The 21,334-nt window shown below is 36.5% G+C and overlaps 1 protein-coding gene across 3 annotated transcripts in view; it reads right to left on the bottom strand.

Annotated features, from left to right (window-relative positions):
• pde8a (phosphodiesterase 8A) overlaps nt 1–21,334 on the bottom strand; it is a 324,022-nt gene that overhangs the window by 219,757 nt on the left and 82,931 nt on the right. Inside the window, exon 2 of one of the 3 annotated variants that reach the window (XM_051920427.1) lies at nt 6,866–6,960. The exons of the other annotated variants lie outside the window; for them this stretch is intronic. Within the exon in view, the coding sequence (XP_051776387.1) occupies nt 6,866–6,895 (30 nt within the window). The 5' untranslated portion in view covers nt 6,896–6,960. The remainder of the gene's footprint in view (nt 1–6,865; nt 6,961–21,334) is intronic. 3 annotated transcript variants of the gene reach the window in all.

The following is a 21,334-nucleotide window of genomic DNA, read 5'->3' as shown; positions in this document are numbered from 1 at the left end:
CTTGAATATGGTGCTGAAAGGATAGCTTTAATTCTCTCTGACCCTGCACTAGATTATGCAGGTTAAGAAAATGGATTTATATAATACATTCTTCTATCTAGCAAAGGATCAGCTAAAGCCACATAATCCGGTCCAGGTTAAGTTAGTAACTCTTCAGATCACAGACTCACTCCTCTAGTATTCTAAAGAGATTCATATACAGCACATATAATTTTCTTACTTGGTTTTCTTTTCCTGTGCTCAAAAGAGTGGTTTCCAGTAAGCTAGAAAACTAAAAACTGACATATAGTACTTCCAGGCGGGTACAAAGAAATGAGTGGGCAGAAAAAGTTAAAGATCGTAAATTACCACTGCTTTTAAAATAATAACGTAATTAAATAATCATTTGAATGAATGAAAACAAGTACCATTTTTGGGTGGTTTTGCCCAGTTAAGTGAGATCGATCCCTGCCATTCCAAGATTTCTATTTTAGGAAAATATATTTAAATGAAAATGTTGGTTGAGTTAAATTTAAAAGCAAAGCATGTCTGCAAATTTGCTTTTTCTACTGCAGATATTTATCTATTTTCATGTACATGTTAAATATCAGAGGTATGGAGTATGTGGAATTCATTTGAACAGAGACTATTTTATATATAAATATATATAAATATATATATATATATATATATATATATATATATATATATATATATACACACACACACACACACACACACAGTACTTTTCACAAAAGTGAGTACACCCCTCACATTTTTGTAAATATTTTATTATATCTTTTCATGGGACACCACTGAAGATATGACACTTTGATACAATGTAAAGTAGTCCATGTACAGCTTGTATAACAGTGTAAATTTGCTGTCCCCTCAAAATTACTCAACACACAGCCATTAATGTCTAAACCGTTGGCAACAAAAGTGAGTACTTAGGGGTGTATTTATATATAAAATAGGTAAAGCCTTCCTTTCAGGTTTTTAAGTAGACTTTTTTTGAAAAGAGATAGATACAGATATAAAAATCTGAACATAGTTTTATTATAACAATGAACTGATTTTACAAAATTAAGATTAAGATTCTCTTCACGTCGAAACCTTAAACTAAATGATACCATTACACTTTGGGGAAAACAGAATCTGATATCAACATAGCATGAGTTAAGAATGTTTTCCACTTTAGGATTTAAGAAGTAACAATTGGCCCCCTGGAAATTTGCCCGCTGAAGCTTTTTATTTGGGCTTGGAGTTGCTATACAGTCTAATCTATTTGCTGAGAGCCTTGGGAGATCAAATACCTAACATTTTCATGTCTCCAGAGACTGCCTGAATATTTTTTCACTTTAGGAGGCTGTTGACTGAGTCGTAAACCTGTGTATTTGGGTTCAATCAGCTGCCTTGCACTGTTTTTGGCATTTTATGATTTATGTTTTTTTTATTATTCTGATGATGACCTCATCATGCTGCCACTTTGTGGTATTATATCTTTATTGCTACCTCCATTTTGTGGTGACATTCACATAGTCATGGCTATACTGTATATTATACCTATGCCTGTTGCCAGTCATGTCACACATTATATCATCACACTCTAAGTAAAATATGGTGGCACCCATAAATATACAGTATAACCCATATTTATCTACATATATCAGACCACAGCAGCAAACAACTATGAAAAGAGAAATCACAATAACACAGCACAATACCAAATCAGAGGCATTTACTTCTGTGCATGTCTCCTGAGCTCCTACCACTATGATTAACACCCAGAGAGCCTGAGATGCAAAGGATTAGCATTATATACAAAGGGGGCTGTCATGTCCAACATTGGCCACAGGAAACATTCTGCAAGCAAGGGCACCGGCGAACACAGCAAATATGCTCCCAAACAAAAAAAAAAAAAAAAAAGATTGGGAATTTTTGTTAATAAACAATAGTAAGCAGTTCTAGTTTTGATGATCGTGCTCTTGTACGTTTCCCAGACTTTAAAAGGACCAGGTCAGTTTAAAGTCTGCATTTTAGTGTACATCTTTGGGAATTCCATTCCTCAGGCTGTGAAAATGTTCCCGTCTTTGAGCATTAGCTCTCTTTCCATGCAAGATTATAGCAGATTGTAAATTTCATGATTTCCTTAAATTGCTTGGCCTTGTATGTGTCTGACACTGTCCAGCCTTACTATGGTTTTCGCACACATGTTTTCTGAAAATGCAAAAGGTTTCTTTATTTATATGTGAGTAGCTGGCAGTACAGCCCTGTTTGTGATGCCACATCCAGGGATGTCACAGTCTGAAAAAAATTCCAGATACGCATCATGCTATACGGGGAATGAATTAAATCCTCTCAGTCATTCTCTATGTAGTAGGACTCTTGGGTTTCTTTAATACTCTCTGCTAGAAAGTTTCTTCAGTGATTTGTACACCTGACCCCTTTAATCACTTAAAAGAATGACAAGTTTACATACAAGCGCAGTCTTGATACCTTTTGATGTAAAGTACTCAGCACACTAATAGCAGGTAGAAAAAGAAGCAAGCACTGTGCTATATAGTCAGCACCCCCTCAATAAATGGGGCATGGGCAGCAATTTTCAGTCATTTAAACTGACATGGTCTAATGACAAGAACAGCAACTACCATCAGTAAGTCTGACATACCCTACAAGTACAAGTTGCATAATATAACATTACCTTAAGTAAAACAGACTCAGTCATTTGTACAAATTAAAGGGTGCATTAGGTAGAGTTGTGTGAAAAAGTAAGTACATGCTCAGATGGCATTAAAGCGTTTCCATGAGCTTTTCCATGGGCACAATCATCTGTATCTTTTAAATGGTACATTAAAGGCAGCAATAGGAAAAATATTTCAGGTTATCCATACCACATTACACCTAACAATTACCTAACCAAGTCCTAAATTAGACTATTCTAGTTTTAGGTGACAAGCAACTCATAACAGATTTTAACATAATTTAACATTCTCAAACCTGCTTAAACTAATTCAGGGTTATTAGCCAATCAGAGCAGCATTGAGATCCAGGCAAAGAAGAACTCTAAACAAGATGTCAGTCCATCGTGGGACCCATTACCCACACTCATATGGAATCAATTAAGAACTGCCAATTAACCAAATCTGCACATCATTCAGGAATATAAGAGGAAAAGTCACTCAAGCATTGGGAGAGGAAACAAACTAAACGGACAAAAACCAGGTACATGATTCACTCCAACACCACACTAGGTCCATGAGGCAGCAGCACTAAGCCACTTTGCCATTATTTATAAAACAAAAAATAAACCAACAAGTAGAAGCTAAGAGCTACGAAATAAACACGTATCACGATTCACCAGATTACCAAACTCACCTAAGCATCAATAACTTGAACAAATTGTTGTCAGCAGTAGTTCTCCTTATAACATTGCTCAGAACTGGAAAAGGGGTCATTTATTTTTCACATGAATGTACGTGCATGGGACACACTTGACAAACCACTTCACTCTGATTTGCACAAGTGGCTCAGCTGGTCTTTGTTTCTCTCACTGACTACATGACAAGTGGTGTTTTAAGAATGAGAAAGACTATACTACTAAATAACACTAATTCAACAAAATGACTGCCATTTGAACCACACAACACCACTAGTTTATAAGTGGTGCATTTTAACTATTTATGGTTCATTAAATGAATGAAGAAAATGATACAGTGTCAAATCAAAATTAATTAGGCAGCACTATGTCAAAGTGCTTTACATGGCTGACTAATATGTGTGGAAACCCAGCTATGTTGTCTTGATAATCTGAGAGAGTCAGGAGTTATTCCTTATATAGAATCATTGGTATGCTTTAAAATTGAGTGATTAATAGTAAACTCAAAATGTAGGCTAGAATTTAAACCATGTGTGTTCTTACAAACTTGTCTCTCTTCCATAAAACTTCAGTGAGGAAAAAATAGTGAAAGTAAAATGCAGAAGGGGTTCACTCTAGAAAAGAGTGAAAAAAATAAAATCACATTTGCACTATACTGTATGTGTCTACTTGTAAATAAAGTCTTTTACAATACTTCTTAGCACACCCTCTAATGGAAAGGCTAGCAAACATTTGTAATCAAAAGCTATTTACAAATGCCTTGAGGGTCCATTACTTTGGCCTGATTTGCTAACTTCTGCTCTTGAGAAAGCATGATGGTGATGTTTCTAGTCGTCATTCAGATCATCCTATTAGTAAACTGTATGGCAGTGGCAATGCTTTGTTAAGGCATTTTCAGGACAAGCTAGTTTTTAATTCACATTCATCTTGGACAAAAGTCTAATATATGTGGAACCTGTCTGCTACCTTTGCAGAAAAGTTTCCATCAGGAACATGGTAGACATGCCAGGGAAACCAAGGACAAGGAGTGTTCTCACAACCAGTTTAATACTACTTTGGGATCGCAACCAATTAGGTTCATATTGCCTTAAAGGCTACCTTGTGCATTCCTCTGCAGCATACTTAGTCTACTTTATTTTGACTTTCTCAATGTCACGCCTTATACATATCACAACCTACACATCACATATTATTAGTGGGGAAACAAACAGAGAAAAACTTACAAGTGCATTAGTCTAGCTGGTCCAACACTATACAACAATTCCACTCCAAAATGGACAACATGTTCTACCACTAGATCACAGCTATCCTTTAACAATTTGGAGAATGACTGCCATTATTAACTATGTATACCCACTGCAAAGTCACAAAGGTGACAAAGAGTTGACTGTCAAAGTTTGCAGAATGCCTGGAACAAAGCTTGAGCAAAATAAGATTAAACCACTTAAAATTTGTATTTGTGAGTTTTAAGTAGATTGTGAGTTTTAAGTAGATTTATATTTAAAGTCACCACATATTTCTAATGAATTACTTGTTTTTACTGAGTCAATGGCACTCTCCAGTCAATCCATCCTTTTTCTTAACCCACTTTATTCAATTACAGGGTTGAAGACTAGCCCACCAACACTAGACTCAGTGCAGGAACTAAACCTGAATGGGGTGGCGTTCTTACTGTTATACACTTATTCTCACTGAACCAATTAACATTTATTTGCTTGGTAAACATTTTTATCCAAAGCAACTTGGAAAATTTAGACACCAATCAACATAACCAGTGCAGCTCTCACATTTTTACAAATTCCATAAATAATCCACATTTATATTACTACAAATATTATTAGTATTAAATAGAATTAGTATACATAGTATTAAATATGCAACTCAAGAAATGCCAAGACTGTAAACTGTGTGTCTCTCAGTTTGGCGATTAGGCAGAAATCCAGCCTTGGAGTATTTTTGTTCTTCATATGGTGCAGCTAAATATTGTCAACATTCATAGCAGACACGGAAAAGATCCATCTAAATCCGCTCATAATGTATAAACAAAAAGAAAACTATATGTACAGTATATATCCAAAATCTGCATTGCAATGTCACAATAAAGATGGAAAATAAGATAAATTAAAAACTGGCTGAAAGGGAAACTTAAACAAAAGTAAAACTTTGAATTTATATGTGAAGAAAATAAAGAAAGAAGGTCATTTATCTCAAATAGAGCCTCTGTGAAGCTGTGTACAGTGCATCCTGGGATCTGGAAGACCACCTGTAAAGGGCTTGTGTAGATCATCAGATGTACTGTATAAGACCACACATTGTTAGTACAGAAAAATAATAGAAAGCAATATAGTACAGTTAATGGGAGATTGACAGTCAGAATGTTCATAAGTATGGTTAAAAAATGCAGATCCGTAACCCAAGAGGCTCCCATGTTAACTTAAATGGTAGTGCCACCCTTGAACCTAATCTTAGTGACTTTGACATATGAGAAGAAAAGTGAAGCAATCAGGGAAAGTCCATGAAACAGGAGAAAAAGGTCCAGACTCCCCACAGGCACTGCCCACACCAGGATTCAAACTCGGTTTCCTGGAAACTACAAACAAACCAATACGGATGACACAAAGTGAACCAACTGAATAGGTTTAGTAAGATGAACCCATTGTTGCTCTGCATGTTACTCTAGTAGATGCTTTGCCAGTGCTTCTTGATAAAATCTGGTATTGACATCACTTTGTGTGAAAAGGTGAGAGTGAGAAGTGCCCCAGACATGAGTGAACAGAATGAAAAAAGCAAGTCGGGCATTCAAATGATAGCCTTGGGTTTGGTTAAATAATGAATTTGCCATTAACGCATTGACAGCATAGGTAATTTATAGATAGACGCCACCTATGAGTTATCTCATAAATTGTCTTTGGGGCTGTAGCTCCAAATACAAACATATTACAAACATTATACACATATAAACAGAGCAGTGGTTCCAAACTTTTATTACGCCCTGATAGAAAATGTTTGATTTATGTTTGTGAGTAAATGACAAACGATCAACAATCAAAGGGTTTGAGAGCTTGGAGACCCATATGAAGCAACGGGTGCCAGCAGTTCAAACTGCTGCGCTTCTGCAAAGACTGCCAGCAGGAGAGATGGGCTGAGCATAAGCAGCAGGTGTTGCATCCAATTCAGTCTGGTAAAAATGTCAATCAAACCTCAAAATCGGTGACACTCCACAGAAATCAATACTAAATCTCGTCCTTCTCTACAGATCATTGCAAGGTCTAAATTCTATACTCCTAAAAAAAAAAAAAAAAGTTATTTGTCTTTATAAATGCTCCACCTGCAGCAAGGAACCCGCGAGAATGCGCATTTCTGAGGCTCATTTATCGGTGACAGTTGTGCCGTGTAATGCTGGATTCTTTTCATATTACATAACAGGAGCACTAACTAATAAGTGACCTACAAATGACGGCACACTGCAAGACACAGATTGCACCACAATAAAGTCGGACAACGCACCTCACTCAATTTTGCCAGATCGCAACGCATCCTTCCTCTTTGTTGCACCCCTGAAATGCCATCTTGCAACCCCTGAAATAGAGGATTGTGGGCATCTGAAATAAGAATGAAAAATTAGCGTTTGTCACAGAACAGAATTTTCCACATTCAGTTATTTGTATTAGCCATATTTTGGATAACATTTATTTTTCACAAAAATAAATTACATACAGTATGTAGAACTGCAACCACCTGACTATTCTTTAACAAACAGCATCTCACCACTATGAAGTTTAAATGGAAACGGCAAAATTCAATTACAACAAATTGTGCAAGATCTAACATGTTATACCAGGCCAAGTTATCAACCAGTTGGCATGTATAAAGATTATTCTATTAAATGCACCAACTACAAGGTAACTCATGTTTTTTTAGGGAAAATCAATTTTTATTATGAGTTTTGCTCAATAACAAAATGCATTTATTTAGTATATTAAACTAACACCCTGATTTTATATTGGCGTCAGGAACATATTTATCTATTTTCACTGTGACAGTCAATATGTTAAGCAAAAAGTGGTCTCTTACAAAATGGCATGTCTTTCAGTAAACAGCAAGACGCAAAAGCCCTCACTATACATGTCCTCATTAATCTAGTTAAAACACAAAGCTGAGCTCTTGATTTAGTAACCTATATATAAATCTATTTTCTGCTGCTCCAAAGAGAACATCCGAGTTTTTAATATTTCACATTATACTCAGCCTTGAAAATCCTTGCCAAGGGAATGGCACGCACCATTCTTTCCCATTCCCCAAAGTGGACTTCTAGTCCAAGTCATCTTTACAGTTTAAAAAAAAAAAAAAAAAAAAAAAGGTGTTGGTACATAGAAATGATTTTAAAACAGTATTTGAAAAACTGCCCTTGTGACTTCCACAAGTGTCATACGCACATTCTGCACTCCACAAAAAGCTGAACTACATGTATTAATCCCAGTAAATGAAGTTGTTTCACACTGCTATCTTCTTTTTAATCTTGGTTCATGCTGCCATGTACTTAGAGATGGCATGACTAAGGCTTAGGACTAATAATACAGATATTTGATGATGCCCCATCAAAATGAAATACCATTCCTGGCCTTTTGGCTGACATAGCAGGTCTTGTTTTGCACATACACACACGTACAGTATTTGCACAAGAGAAAGGCTTGAACCTCCTCTATGCAGAGAGCAGATGAAGCTTAGAAACATGTGAAGTTCCAAATTCATGAACAGTTATTGTATATAATACCTTTCACGTTAAGCAGTATCACAAAACATGTACCTTCATTGAAGTATATTAGCCCTACACTAAGAACAGGTGCAATCTGTAATTTTTTTAACCAATAAATGCTTCACAAAGTACATTCACAAGAATTCACTTTGCACATGTTCTTACCCAAAGTGACTCATAAAAGAGGTCAATACAATCAAGTAAATATCAGTCTGGGGATTGTTTTTTGGATCAAAAGTTACAGGACAATATTATGAAATTGATCATCACAAGTATAGAGTTCTTAACAAAATGTAAGCTAGTCACACTGGCACTACTTTATTAATTACTCATTCTTTACCTCATAGTTGCTTTCTCACCAAACATCAATGCAAGGGGACGTGTGATATGAAATAACACATTTAAAAGTAAATTTGAAATAAGTTGCGTCATAGAATACGTAATGCATACACAATTTAATGTAATGAGAAATAATAAGGAAATATTTGATAACGTCACCAGGAAATAATACATCTACTTCACAATCTTTTGTCTTCTATAGCAGGGGTTTCCAGTTTGGTCCTGGGGAACCCTATGTGGGTGCAGGTTCTCTTGTTTTAATTATCCTCCTTTATTAATTAAGTAAGCGGTTATTTCCCAGTTTCTGTATTTTCTTATGTTACACAATAAAGCAAGCATATATTTGTGTCAGAGGGTGATGCATTCATTCTTTTCAGTTTGCTGTTTTAATATTTTGTTTTCTGTCCATGCTCAGGTTATTTAAGCCATTAAGTATGCAAATAGATAACATTCAAGTAGCTGCTGGCCATTAGCATTCGGTGTTATTTGCACCTTTGTCTGCTCTGCTGATCATTAATTGTCAGTATTCAGATACAATTAACTGAGCAGCTACACAGAAAAAGAAAATTAATAAAAAGAAAATGACAAGGCAGAGTTAAGTATTTAAAGCTATGGCAGAAAATTCTCAAATTCTAATAAGTATAAAACTCACACTAGTGTACTTATTTGATTGCAAAATAAGAGAAAGAGAAGAAGGGTCAGCTTATTAAGCAATGAGATGAATTAACAATAACAGTGACTTACTGATGGTGGAATGGTTGGGGCAAAAACCTGCACACACATGGGGGTCCTGAGACTGAACATGAAAAACTGTGCTATGCTGCAGAGCACTTTGCACTATATAACATCACCAAGACCACTGAAATGTGAAATAAAAGTAAATCTGGAACACAGATTACAAGAAATAAATGTGAGCAAAGATTCAGACAGTGCTGTAAATTCAAGAGGACAACAAAATCTATCTTTGTTTTAATACTTCACTTTCCAGTGAAACTCTCAGAAGGCACAATGAAATGAAAAATTAAGTTGAAGTCTGAAATGAAGAGAATAAGATATGAAATACAAGAACAGATATAGTTGACGTACATAGTATTATTGACAAGGTAACTACATCATCCTTTTACAATCCAAAAAAAATTATACTAACACTGCCAATAGGTGACTGTCAGTCACATTTTTGTTTAATGCAACTCCTTTAACCATAAGACCATCAGAAGATACACCAATATCTGAAAAATATATTAAACAGACCTGGAACAAAGGAGTCCTAGAAACTGGAGGATAAGAAAGGAATAAGGAAGTAAAAAAGACTGTATTAAAATGAACAGGATAACTAAATCAAAAATTGTTAATTTCCTTTTACAGTACAGTATATGCAATAGTTTATTTTCTAAGGAGGTTAATCATATAGCACTCGAGTGGAAAAATAACCCAAAGCTTGTCTAAAGTAAAGACTGCAGGAAATAACAAAAATGTTAAAAATATTGCAATGATGGTTAACAATATCAAAAAGACACTAAATGAATGGTTTTATATATATTATATTTTATATATAGCACCTTTCAGTTTTATATATTACATAGTATACCAAGCCATAAGAAAATACAAGATGAATCGGTCAATCAGTCCAATTATAGGTTTTATAGTGCCTTTCAAAGTGTGCCCTAATAGGCTGCAAAGCAAAGAAAATAAGGTGCAATCGACCACTCTATCAGTTCATGTTAAAAAGTGGGTCCCTCTAATGTAAGCCTTTACAATCAGTTAATAGTTCCATCCCTAAATCCTATGACCTGCTTGCCCTAATGTAAAGTAACTGGAGGCCAGAGCCTACCACAACAGCAATGGCTACAAGGACAAAACCGAAACTGTCTCTGTCCCAAGTCCATTGCAGAACACACTCACACTCACTTGACAAGTTCAATATCTCTGATGAACCAAACCTAAACATCTTTGCTGTGTGGAAGGAAAAATAAAAAGTACCCAAAGAAGAATGCACACAAGCACACACAAACACACACAATAATAAATTGCAATCCTCATATGTGCAGTGACCAGGCTAGGATTCAAACCCACTTTGCCAAAGCTGAACTGCAGCAGTGCTGAACACTGCAGCACTGTTGTACCACCAAAAGTTTTTGTCATATAGTGCTATATAACAGCAAGCATTGCAAGCTCTATTCTAAAGTACTTATATAAAACTAGCAACAGGGCAATGTGAGATTCACGGAGTAAGACATTAGAAAAGGTGAAAGATGGCATACTGAAAGTGTTGTTAGGCCTTTATTTTCCTCCTTTAAGTTCCAAAAAAACTGATCTAAGGTGGAGTAAGGCAAAAGCACAAAGCAGGACCCTTAGTATTTACCACCAGGCATTTAGTATCTTTTCAAAAGTGCCAAATACAGTATGTTTACTCAGGTTCAAATGCCACCTGTACATTTTGTCCCTTGAAAAGTGTTACTTTTCTGTTTGTTGATGAACAGTGAATATATTGCTTAAGGTGATTTTGATGTGCTTGACACATACCAATATACTGACAAGATACTATGCGGGTGTTTACAGAGGGAGCTGAAGTTCAGTTTATTGCTGTTCTGCATTTAAAAAAGTTTCTGTATAACAAAAGAAGGTTTGAGAACTCCCTACTCTGAAGAGTCTCACTGCTTCCTTCTCAAGTTTTCTTATTATCCTTGCATTATTGTCTGCAGAGTTGTACGTGTTAAAGGCATTGGGGGATAAGCAATATTAATTTAATTTATGCTGGGAGAAAGGGTTTAGAGACCACATCACAGCACACAGAAGAACAATAATAAGTTTTGGACCATAGGGCAATTAACTAACAAGCTGCATGTTAAATCAATACATTTTAATTTAGCAACATTCAATGTGAACACTGTAACAATGTGCTATAAAAAAAAAAGAACACAATGCAGCTGATACCCAATTTCACATAAAGATCTCTTACAGATCCAAATTAGGGTTAGGCTTAGGTTTAGGGTTAGGCTGACATAAGCTCACTGTACCTGCCTAAACAACATGCATGGATATCCACTAACGTCCTACACCTGAATACAAGCAAAGCAGGATTGCATCTTTTAGGATTTGCATCACGACTCAGACTGACTTGGTAACTTCTCACTGGACCTCAGTTCCTGCAAATGTTTATCTACACTGTGTGTTACCAGTGTTATAGTTAATTAATTGAACAATTAATTTGAAAACAACATTTCTCCAGTCATTAAAAAATATTTAACCACTTATGTAACAAATGAGAGACGTAATATCTTTCTTGTACTGTATATCAATCTACTTGACTATAACAATTATTAAACTACTACTCAAACTACTCGTCTCAGGCTGTTCATCTACTCCAGTTTTCCATTTATGTTCCTCTTTCCTTATAAACACTTTGGGCAATAACTGTACAATGCAAGTCAAAGATGCTGTATTTGCATTTATTTTGTCTTTTCTATGTAAAACACCTTGTGATGGTGCCATCTATTAATGGCTGCATGTGAAATTAAGTGATTAACTGATTGGTAAAATTGACTTAACTCTTAAAAGTAAACAGGAGTCAAATAAGAACTGACAGACAGCTGGTATTAGTAAGGTAGGAATAAAGTCAGTCAGTAATATATAAAAATATACTGTAGGTAGAAAGGAACTAAAATAAAAAAAGTCTGGGTATATCAAATATGACTTGAATATTACAACTAAAGTACAGTATGGATAGCAAGTTTCACAGAGCGAGAGTCACATATATGAATGAACAATTATAAGAGTTAAGTCTCACTGTGGGGTTTTGGAAGAAGTCAGTGTTTATTTTAGAAAGCACCAGCACAAAGCACTTAACAAGAAAAAAAATGTATTACAATATAGAATCAAACCGAAACTCATGAACAGAATCGAAATGTTACAAGAACACAAAATCGGCATACACTAGGAGAAGCTCTGAATTTAGAGAAAACCTTGGCAGGAAACAGATGAAATCCAATAAAATGGGAGAGCAAGCTACAGTCATGCCAAATAGAGGACAGGGAAATTCATAGCAAAATTCATTTCAAGGACCTAAGGCAAGAATAACATTCTATAATGTCTCAGTTAAACTGATGAAGCTTCACAGGCATACCTCAGCAGAGAGACCCATAGTGTTTCACACAAAATTAAATGTCCACCAAGAGTTGGGACAGAAACAAGACTGGTGTCAAAACAATTCAGTTGTGCATTTATGCAGGACAAGTTGTTGACAGTTTTGTAAGTTGTTTCCAGATGATTGTGCATCTGACAAAAAGCCAGTGTAGTTGAGCTGCAATGGACTGTTACATAATCATCAAGTTTGGCTCAAAGCAGGACTTTACAAGCTACATTTTGGTCAGGGACATATTTTACTGGTGATAATGAATGCTTTTAAAGTTGTTATACGACTAAACTGACACTAAACTCACAGTTGTGTCACCTAAACTCTGGGCCACACCTGCAGAATAAAAATGAAAAGGTGAGGGACCCAATACAGATTTCTAACATATGAGAACAAAATCACTCAATATAAAAATGTTACCTTAAAAGATCTGCCTGTTTTGCCAAGATCAATATGGGGAGCTAGACTCTATCTTAGTAACATAAGGTACAATGCAGGAAACAACCCTGGAAAGGACATCAGATCATTGTGAGGCACACATCCATACAACACCTGAACTCAGTCATCTCAGGACAGTTTAATATCACTAATTAACTAATGGGGTGTCAGACAAAAAACTAAAGATACACACTGAAAATCCAAATCCACACCATAAAACATGGTTCCATGTACGTGTGAGGCAAGTTGTCAAAAATTATTAGTTTTAATTACTTCTTTTTCCGGACCCACAACCTTTGTTTTTTATTGTTTTCAAATACTCAGAAGACATCATATCAAAAGGCAGCCATAAAAATACATTCCCTAAAGATTATAAAACCAGACTCCTCAAGTCCACTGTGTGCTTTAAAAATCAGTTGATATCCACCCCCTCCCCTCCACCAGTTTAATTACTCTGTGAACAAATGTAAATTGGTTTCCACAACACACAATGATGTCATGTGGGTCAGTATTTTATTTCTAAATGAAACGTTTAAGTGGCAGTAATGACAGCAATAGAGAGCCATTATGCTGCACAGAACACAAGCAATGAACTGGAAAATAAATGGTTAGGAGACTGGATTCCACCAGTGGGGCCAGGATGACATAATATTGTCATTTATACAAACTTTTTTCTTCAGATGCATTAAAAAAAAAAAAAGTTAATGGGTAACTACGAAAATACTTGCTTCATTTAAACCTCCTTAACAAAAGCAAAAATCCTTTTACATGTGAAGTAAAGAAAATAAAATAAGAATTAAAACTTAAGAACGCAAACCAGATTAATATACAGAAAGGACACTCTAAAGAGGCTACTTTTCTTGTACTATTTGCAAACTTTTGAGTTTGCTGGGCTGGTAAGGAGCCAGAGGTATGGACGGCGTGCAGGTAGCACAGGTCAGAAGACACTGATGAGGACCACATCAAGACAGAGGATCCTGTAGCATTCAGATGTAAATGTCAAGCTGCATGAAAGGAGCTTGATGGATGGATGGATGGATGGATGGATGGATGGATGGATGGATGGATGGATGGATGGATGGATGGATGTGACATACCCAACGACTAACTCCAACTAGCCTACACCTCATTCTGATAAAATCCAACAGATCTGATGTTGCTTTTAATGACAGCTGACAAGCAATGAATGCTCTTCCGGAACTACAATGGATAGTATATGGCAATAAGGAAAAAGCAGTGTGGGTGTTTCGAATCTTGCGAACAGAAGACAGTTTTGTCTTTGTGAGGTGTTTCACGTACTAAAACTAAATGGAAACAAAAGGATAAAGTTTGTGGCTGAACTTGTCATACCAGTTAATTTGTTTTTTTTTTTTTTTACAGCACCAGCTCTATCAGGCAGCACATTATTCGCAGTCATAAAAAGGGGTGAAGCATGGCTGTGCTGGAAAGTTGGCACTTAGTCAGTAAAATAGATATAGGCAGCAGTTTTCACTCATTTAAACTTACATTGTCCAGAAACAAGATCAGCGACAGTAGATGGCAAATCTGACATATCCCATGACTAGAAATCACATAATGCAACTTTGGCTTTAATTATAAATTGGTCCTTGTCATTGTGAGTGTGAGTAGGCCCTGCAATAAAGTAGCGCACCATTAAGGATTGGTTTCTGCTGTGGATTAAGCTCTGACACCCATTGACTTCAATTTGAAATAAGCCACTTGCACAATATTATATTAAACAAAACCTATAGTAGCAAATATCAGTGTAGGTACACTCTTAAAATAACAGTTCTTTAATGGCACTATACTGGTTGTATGGTTCCTTATAGAATCATAAAGAAGCATCTCATTCTAGAAAGGGTTCTTTGTAAAGGAAATTAATTCTTTCCACTATGAAAGGGTTCATAATGTATGGACAAAACAGACATCTTTAATGTATTGTAGGCTAGCTAGCAGGTCACTAACAGATCATGTAAACCTGAATTAACCAGTGTTAGTGTATGCAGTAAGAGTTCTTTCAAAATCAAAAAGATTTTTGGTGTTTAAAAATCTGTTATTTATTCATAGCTTTTTATTAATCTTAATAAAGTTTCGTTCTGGAAGCTTCATGTGAATGATTCTTTTGGGAAACAAAAATAGTTCCCCTATGGCATCACTCTGAAGAACCACTTCGACACCTTTTCTAGTAAGAGTCTAGAAGGGTCACCAGGGTCTCTGGTTGGAATTAACATGTTCTCCTCGTGTCCGGATTGTTTTCCTCTAGGTGCTTTTGGTTTCCTCCCATAGTCCAAATAGGTAGACTGGCAAAGCTAAAATGGCCCGTGTGTGTGTGTGTGAGAGAGTTTGTCTTTGCCCTGCGATGGATCCTGCCTTGTATCCAACACTTGCTGGGATAGGCTCCACCTCCCCCTCAACCCTGATCATGATAAGGTGGGTTTTAAAATAACTGATACATGGATGAATTTGTTTCACCATGCATTGCAGTGGTTAGTTCTGCTGTCTCACAGCTTCAGCATCCTGGATTCAAATCCAGGCAATGGTTAGGATTTCTATGAAGTGTGTTCATGTTCTTCCTGTACTGCTGTTATTATTTTCTGCTTTGCCTCTAGTTCAGTTGTGCATATCACAGATATGTAAGTTCGGTAGAGTGAGGAGTCTGACTCTGTGTGAATGTAAATGCGTGTGTGGTAGCATGTCCTGTGATGGACTGATACTGGTTCCCCATTGATTGCAATGCTGCCAGCTCCTTACATCAATGTGCTGGAATAAGGAAGCTCTGAAAACGAAATTCAGGTATTTACCTAGAAATCTATTTATAATTCTGCAATCAATAAGGAACTACAAACTAAGAATAAAATAAATAAATGTAACTGAAAAGGAAAGAAACCAATAAATGTCTAATAGCAAGAAATGTTTAAAACAAAAAAAGCAAAAACACAGATTTGCAGCTTTAAATTGGTTCAGGACACCATAACAGGCTGACAAAACACAAAATCGGTATGTCCTGTTAAACAAAGTCGCTTCCTGCCAATGTGAGGCAAGAAACTGCATTCTGTTTTGTAAAGAATAAACAGCCACAACTCAGCATTCACTGTGTGATGCTGGAAGGATTTCTGAAGCACAATGTAAGTTATATTAAGAATCACAGGACAGCGTGTCTAATCTCCAAAAAACTTCAGGTAAATTCTCTCTCAATGTAAATTTTATTGCAACACTAAGTCTTGAACGTACATGAACAGAATCTAATGGATAACAAGAAATACTGGACAGGAATAATAGGCAAGCAATACTTCAGTGTTCTGGATAGAACATGTCCGTAATAGTGTTCACTTCACATAAAGTCCCCAGTTGAAAACAAAGCATAAATCAAATTTTATTTATTTAAAAATATTAGCAAATATTTTTGGTTAATTATATCCTTTTTTCCTAAACTGAAACAATTTATGCATAGCTTGGCCTTGTGGATAATGTATTCAACTGAAAAGCACAGGGCAGGTTCAGTCCCCACTGACATACACTTTTCATGTCATCTTGATGTTGCTGGAGTTTCAGAAAAATATTAACAATTGTACTCTGATTTTTAAGTTGATTTGGATATATTTGTATCTAAATAAATAATTATAATACAGTATGTAAATAACTAGCTGTGTTACCCAGTTTTGCCTGGGGGAATTCTCTAAATCATTGGGGCTCAGTTATAGTGTCATTTGTTAATCAGATGCATCAGAAGTACTATGCAACTAAATAAGTACTTTTTCTGTATACGATAGTTGTAAATATTATCTGCCTGCTGTTGAATATGCTATCCACAGTCCTTGGTGGTGTTAGTGTGAAAGAGACTGCAGCAGAACTCCAGATTAAAGGTGTATTCTGTAATGTTACAAACGTGTTTTAAAGTGCAGTTGGATGATAAACTGGACTGGACTGCCAATACTGATGCTCTGTGCAGGAGAGGACAGAGCTGACTATACTTCCTTAGGAGGCTGGCATCCTTCAACATCTACAGTAAGATACTGCAGATGTTCTATCAGACGGTTGTGGCGAGCGCCCTCTTCTACGCGGTGGTGTGCTGGAGAGGCAGCATAAAGAAGAGGGACGCCTCACGCCTGGACAAACTAGTGAGGAAGGCAGGCTCTATTGTAGGCACGGAGCTGGACAGTTTGACATCTGTGGCAGAGCGACAGGTGTTGAACAGACTCCTGTCAGTCATGGAGAATCCACTGCATCCACTGAACAGTATCATCTCCAGACAGAGGAGCAGCTTCAGCAACAGACTGCTGTCACCATCCTGCTCCACTGACAGACTGAGGAGATCATTCCTCCCCCACACTATGCGACCATTCAATTCCACCCGGGGGGGTAAACGTTAACATTATACAAAAGTTATTGTCTGTTATACCTGCTTTGCAGTCTCCACCTTGCACTTTTTAACTTGCACTGTGTTTTTATCACTCTTTAATTAATATTGTTTTTTTATCAGTATGCTGCTGCTGGAGTATGTGAATTTCCCCTTGGGGATTAATAAAGAATCTATCTGTCTAAAGTTGATTCACTGGTAAAAATTGCTAAAAATCTTGACTCTTCATTAGCATCAAAGCCTGAGATTAGTACTGCCTCATTATACAGTGGGTTTGAATAAATGTCCACCAAAAAAATAAATAAATTACTAATCACTTTTACTCACGCAAAAGCACTGTCCTGTTCTCTTATCACATTCTGAAAAACAGCATTTCCGTCTGCTATAGAAAAAAAATAATGCTTTATTCTATACAATTGTAGCTTGGCTCCATCTGTTAATTTGCCGTGTTTTTTCTTTTTTATATTTCCTCTTTGCTTTTTTTAGCTTCAAAATCACTGAACATTGATTGGTATTGCGAACTTAAAGACAATATACAGGTAGACAACAGTGTTGGCTCTTCCAAAGGCTATGCAGTTATAAAAAATGTAGTGTAGTAATTTTATCTCAGATTTATTGTCACATGTGTCACTCCCCATTTCCACAGAGTGATCAAAAGCACTGCACAATATTTTTCTCAGTTTCTAACTATACTTATTTAAAGAAGAGGTTTCCCTCTCCCCTGCTCTTCTACTCATGTTTTATTCATGATAGGGGAGCCCCTCCCATATTAGTTTTTATATACAGTACAGATGTATAGAATTCATTCAGAGTGCTAGTAGACTGATTTCGTGTTAATGGTTTTCCTCCCACAGTAAATGTTGCATGGTTAGACATGCAAGTAAGAATTTTACTATACTCTGTACACATGACAAATACTACTACTAAATGTGTATGTGTGTGTGAGGGTATGTTTGAAAATTAGAAAATTTTAGAAAATGGATTGATCCATGGATACAAATAGGGTGGAGGGTATAATGTTCTGGGATGCAAAGCGTTAACTTAGCCTCCCAGGAGTCACCATGAGGATGAATTCTGCAAACACAGGTTTGCTCACACATTTAATATTGTGTTAAAATGGAAAGCCACATGGATATCTTGCACACGACAGCACTTGCCGACTGACTCATGCAGAATTATACCTTCTGTAGCGTAAGCCCTGTCATTGGCAAAAGATAAATACAATCGTCTTGGCAGATGGGTTACTGCAAAACTAAGAAGGGTAGAATTTTTAAGTCGTATACAACTATTGGAAGCCACCCCCCCGCCCATTCACATATGGAAATTCTTAAACTCATAACATGCCTTACTCCCAAAGGTATTCAGGTTTACTTATGAGATCCTGCACTCGATTTACACCACAAATTGAAATTATTGAAACATGCAAGTGTGTGTGTGGGGGTTGAGGGGGGTCATTCTGAAAAAATCTGAAGTAAAAAATGATCCTGGATTGCCAAAGCAAAGTGCACACAGATGCAACATTTTCTAACTCATTATTCTGTTCCAGTCACAAACAAATGGTTCATATGACTGACTTCTAAGACATACTTTAAAAGATGGTTTAAGAGACTGCTGTTTTAACAGATACAGCAGATGAAGTAAGCAGTGCAAACTTAGATTGCTAACAGACAAATTGGTTTTTTTTTCCATATTCAAACACTAGACAGAGGACAAAGTTCACTTAAAAACATAATGGGTGTGCTGCAAAAATTGTAAACTGTTATTTCTGAATGGCACATTAGTTGGCAAATTCAGTGCTTCTATTTTATTTATCACTGGCACAGTAGTTAGCACTGAAACATCACAAATACAGCATCCTAGGTTAGAATATTATCACCCAGTTACAGTCCATGTAGAGTTTGCATTCTCTTACCAAGTCTGCATGAATTTGTCTATGGCAGTTCCAAATTGGGCGGAGTGTAAATGTATGCATGAGTGGGCATAATGCCAGACTATTGCCCTATTCAGGGCTGTTTCCTGGCTTGCACCCACTGTGGCATGGATAGGCTGTAATCCCTGTGACCCTGAACTGAATTAAGCTGTTTCAGAATGTTATGTTTTTCTATCCATTCATTGTACACTTCATTGACTCAGCCTTAACAGTAAAAGAACGCTTACAAGGACAGTGGGTGTGCAGAAGTGCTGCCTGGATAAGCTATAATAATAATAAGTTTTATTTATGTATCGCCTTTCATACACTCAAGGACACTTCACAATTCAATGCACACATTAACAACACAGTAGAAATTACATACAAGAAAAAGAATAATATTCATTGAAAAGATGTGTTTTTAACAGAAGTTTGAAATTAATAATAGATTTTTCCTCACGAAGGCTGAGAGGGAGAGAATTCCAAATTTTAGGGGCTATCACTCTGAAAGCTCTGCCACCCATAGTTACTAACCTGTATTTAGGTACAGTGAGTAACTTAGCATCTGATGATCTTAATGCACTGGCAGGAGTGTAAGGAAGCAGCAGCTCTGACAGATAATAAGGGGCTAGCCCTAACCCATGAAGGGCTTTAAAAGGTAAGAAGAATAATTTTATATTTGATTCTTGAAGACACTGGTAACCAATGTAAATCATAGAGGACAGGAGTGATGTGAGCAGATTTTTTTGTGTGTGTAAGTAAACGAGCAGCAGAATTCTGTAATCCATTGATATATTTAGTCGGGAGGCCATAAAACAAAGCATTGCAATAGTCCAGACGGGTAGTGATGAAAGCATGAATGAGTGTTTCAGTATCTTTCACACTGAGGAAAGAATGCAGATGAGCAATGTTATGAAGATGAAAAAAGACTGTCTGTACTATTGAGCTAATGTGTGATTGAAAAGTAAGAAGCTGATCAAAGATGGCACCCAAATTACGGACTGATGCTGAGGGTTGAACCAGGATCCCATCAATGTCAATTTTTAGCCCACAAAGGGTAGAGAGGACAGATTTGGTACTAACTAATAAGATTTCTGTTTTATCAGGATTGAGTTGTAAAAAATTATCTATCATCCAATGATTGATTTCACAAATGCAGTCAGTCAGCGCAACAGGTGAAGATGTTGCAGTTGCATCAACACTTACATAAAGTTGTGTGTCATCGGCATAGAAGTGGAAGCTCAGAACATATCGACGAATAATCTCACCTAATGGGAGCATATAGATGTTGAAGAGGATTGGACCGAGAACTGACCCTTGAGGGATACCTTGTATGAATGAAGTAGTGGCAGGTTTGTATTCCCTAATGAAGACGTAATACTGGCGATCACTGAGGTATGTTGTGAACCAAGAAAGAGCAGCACCAGAGATACCAATAGCTGAAAGTCAGGACAGTAAAATGTTAAGGTTAACTGTATCAAACGCTGCGCTCAAGTCAATAAGAACTAGAATAGCGGCAATCCCAGAATCTGCAGTTATAAGTAAGTCATTGGCTACCTTAAGTAAAGCAGTTTCAGTGCTATGTAGGGCTCTGAATCCAGATTGAAAAGACTCAAGCAGGTTATGCAAATTTAAATAATCATTGAGTTGAGGAGCAACAACTTTTTCTAAGATCTTAGTCATAAATGGAAGATTAGAAATTGGACGATAAAATTTTAGCTGTAAGGGATCTGAGCCAGGTTTTTTTTAAAACAGGGATTACAGCAGCAGTTTTTAAATCACTTGGAACAACACAGGTGTGGAAACTACAGTTGATAAAGTGAGAAATGGGGGCAGAAAGTTTGTCAGTGCAAGCCTTAATCAGTAAAGTAGGGGCTGGATCTAGGTGGCAGGTAGATTGATTTAATTTAGATATTACTTCAGCAATATAAGTTGGTGTAGTGGGGTTAAATTTAGATAAATAAACGTCAGTCGACAGAAATGAGGAATGGTTAGTAGAGAAACTTTGATATATAGTCATAATTATTGACTGAAAATAGTCCAAA

This window comes from Erpetoichthys calabaricus, chromosome 17, assembly GCF_900747795.2.
Source record: "Erpetoichthys calabaricus chromosome 17, fErpCal1.3, whole genome shotgun sequence".
Lineage (NCBI taxonomy): Eukaryota > Metazoa > Chordata > Cladistia > Polypteriformes > Polypteridae > Erpetoichthys > Erpetoichthys calabaricus.
Note: the sequence above shows the minus strand (reverse complement) of the source record. Positions and strands in the feature narration are given on the sequence as shown.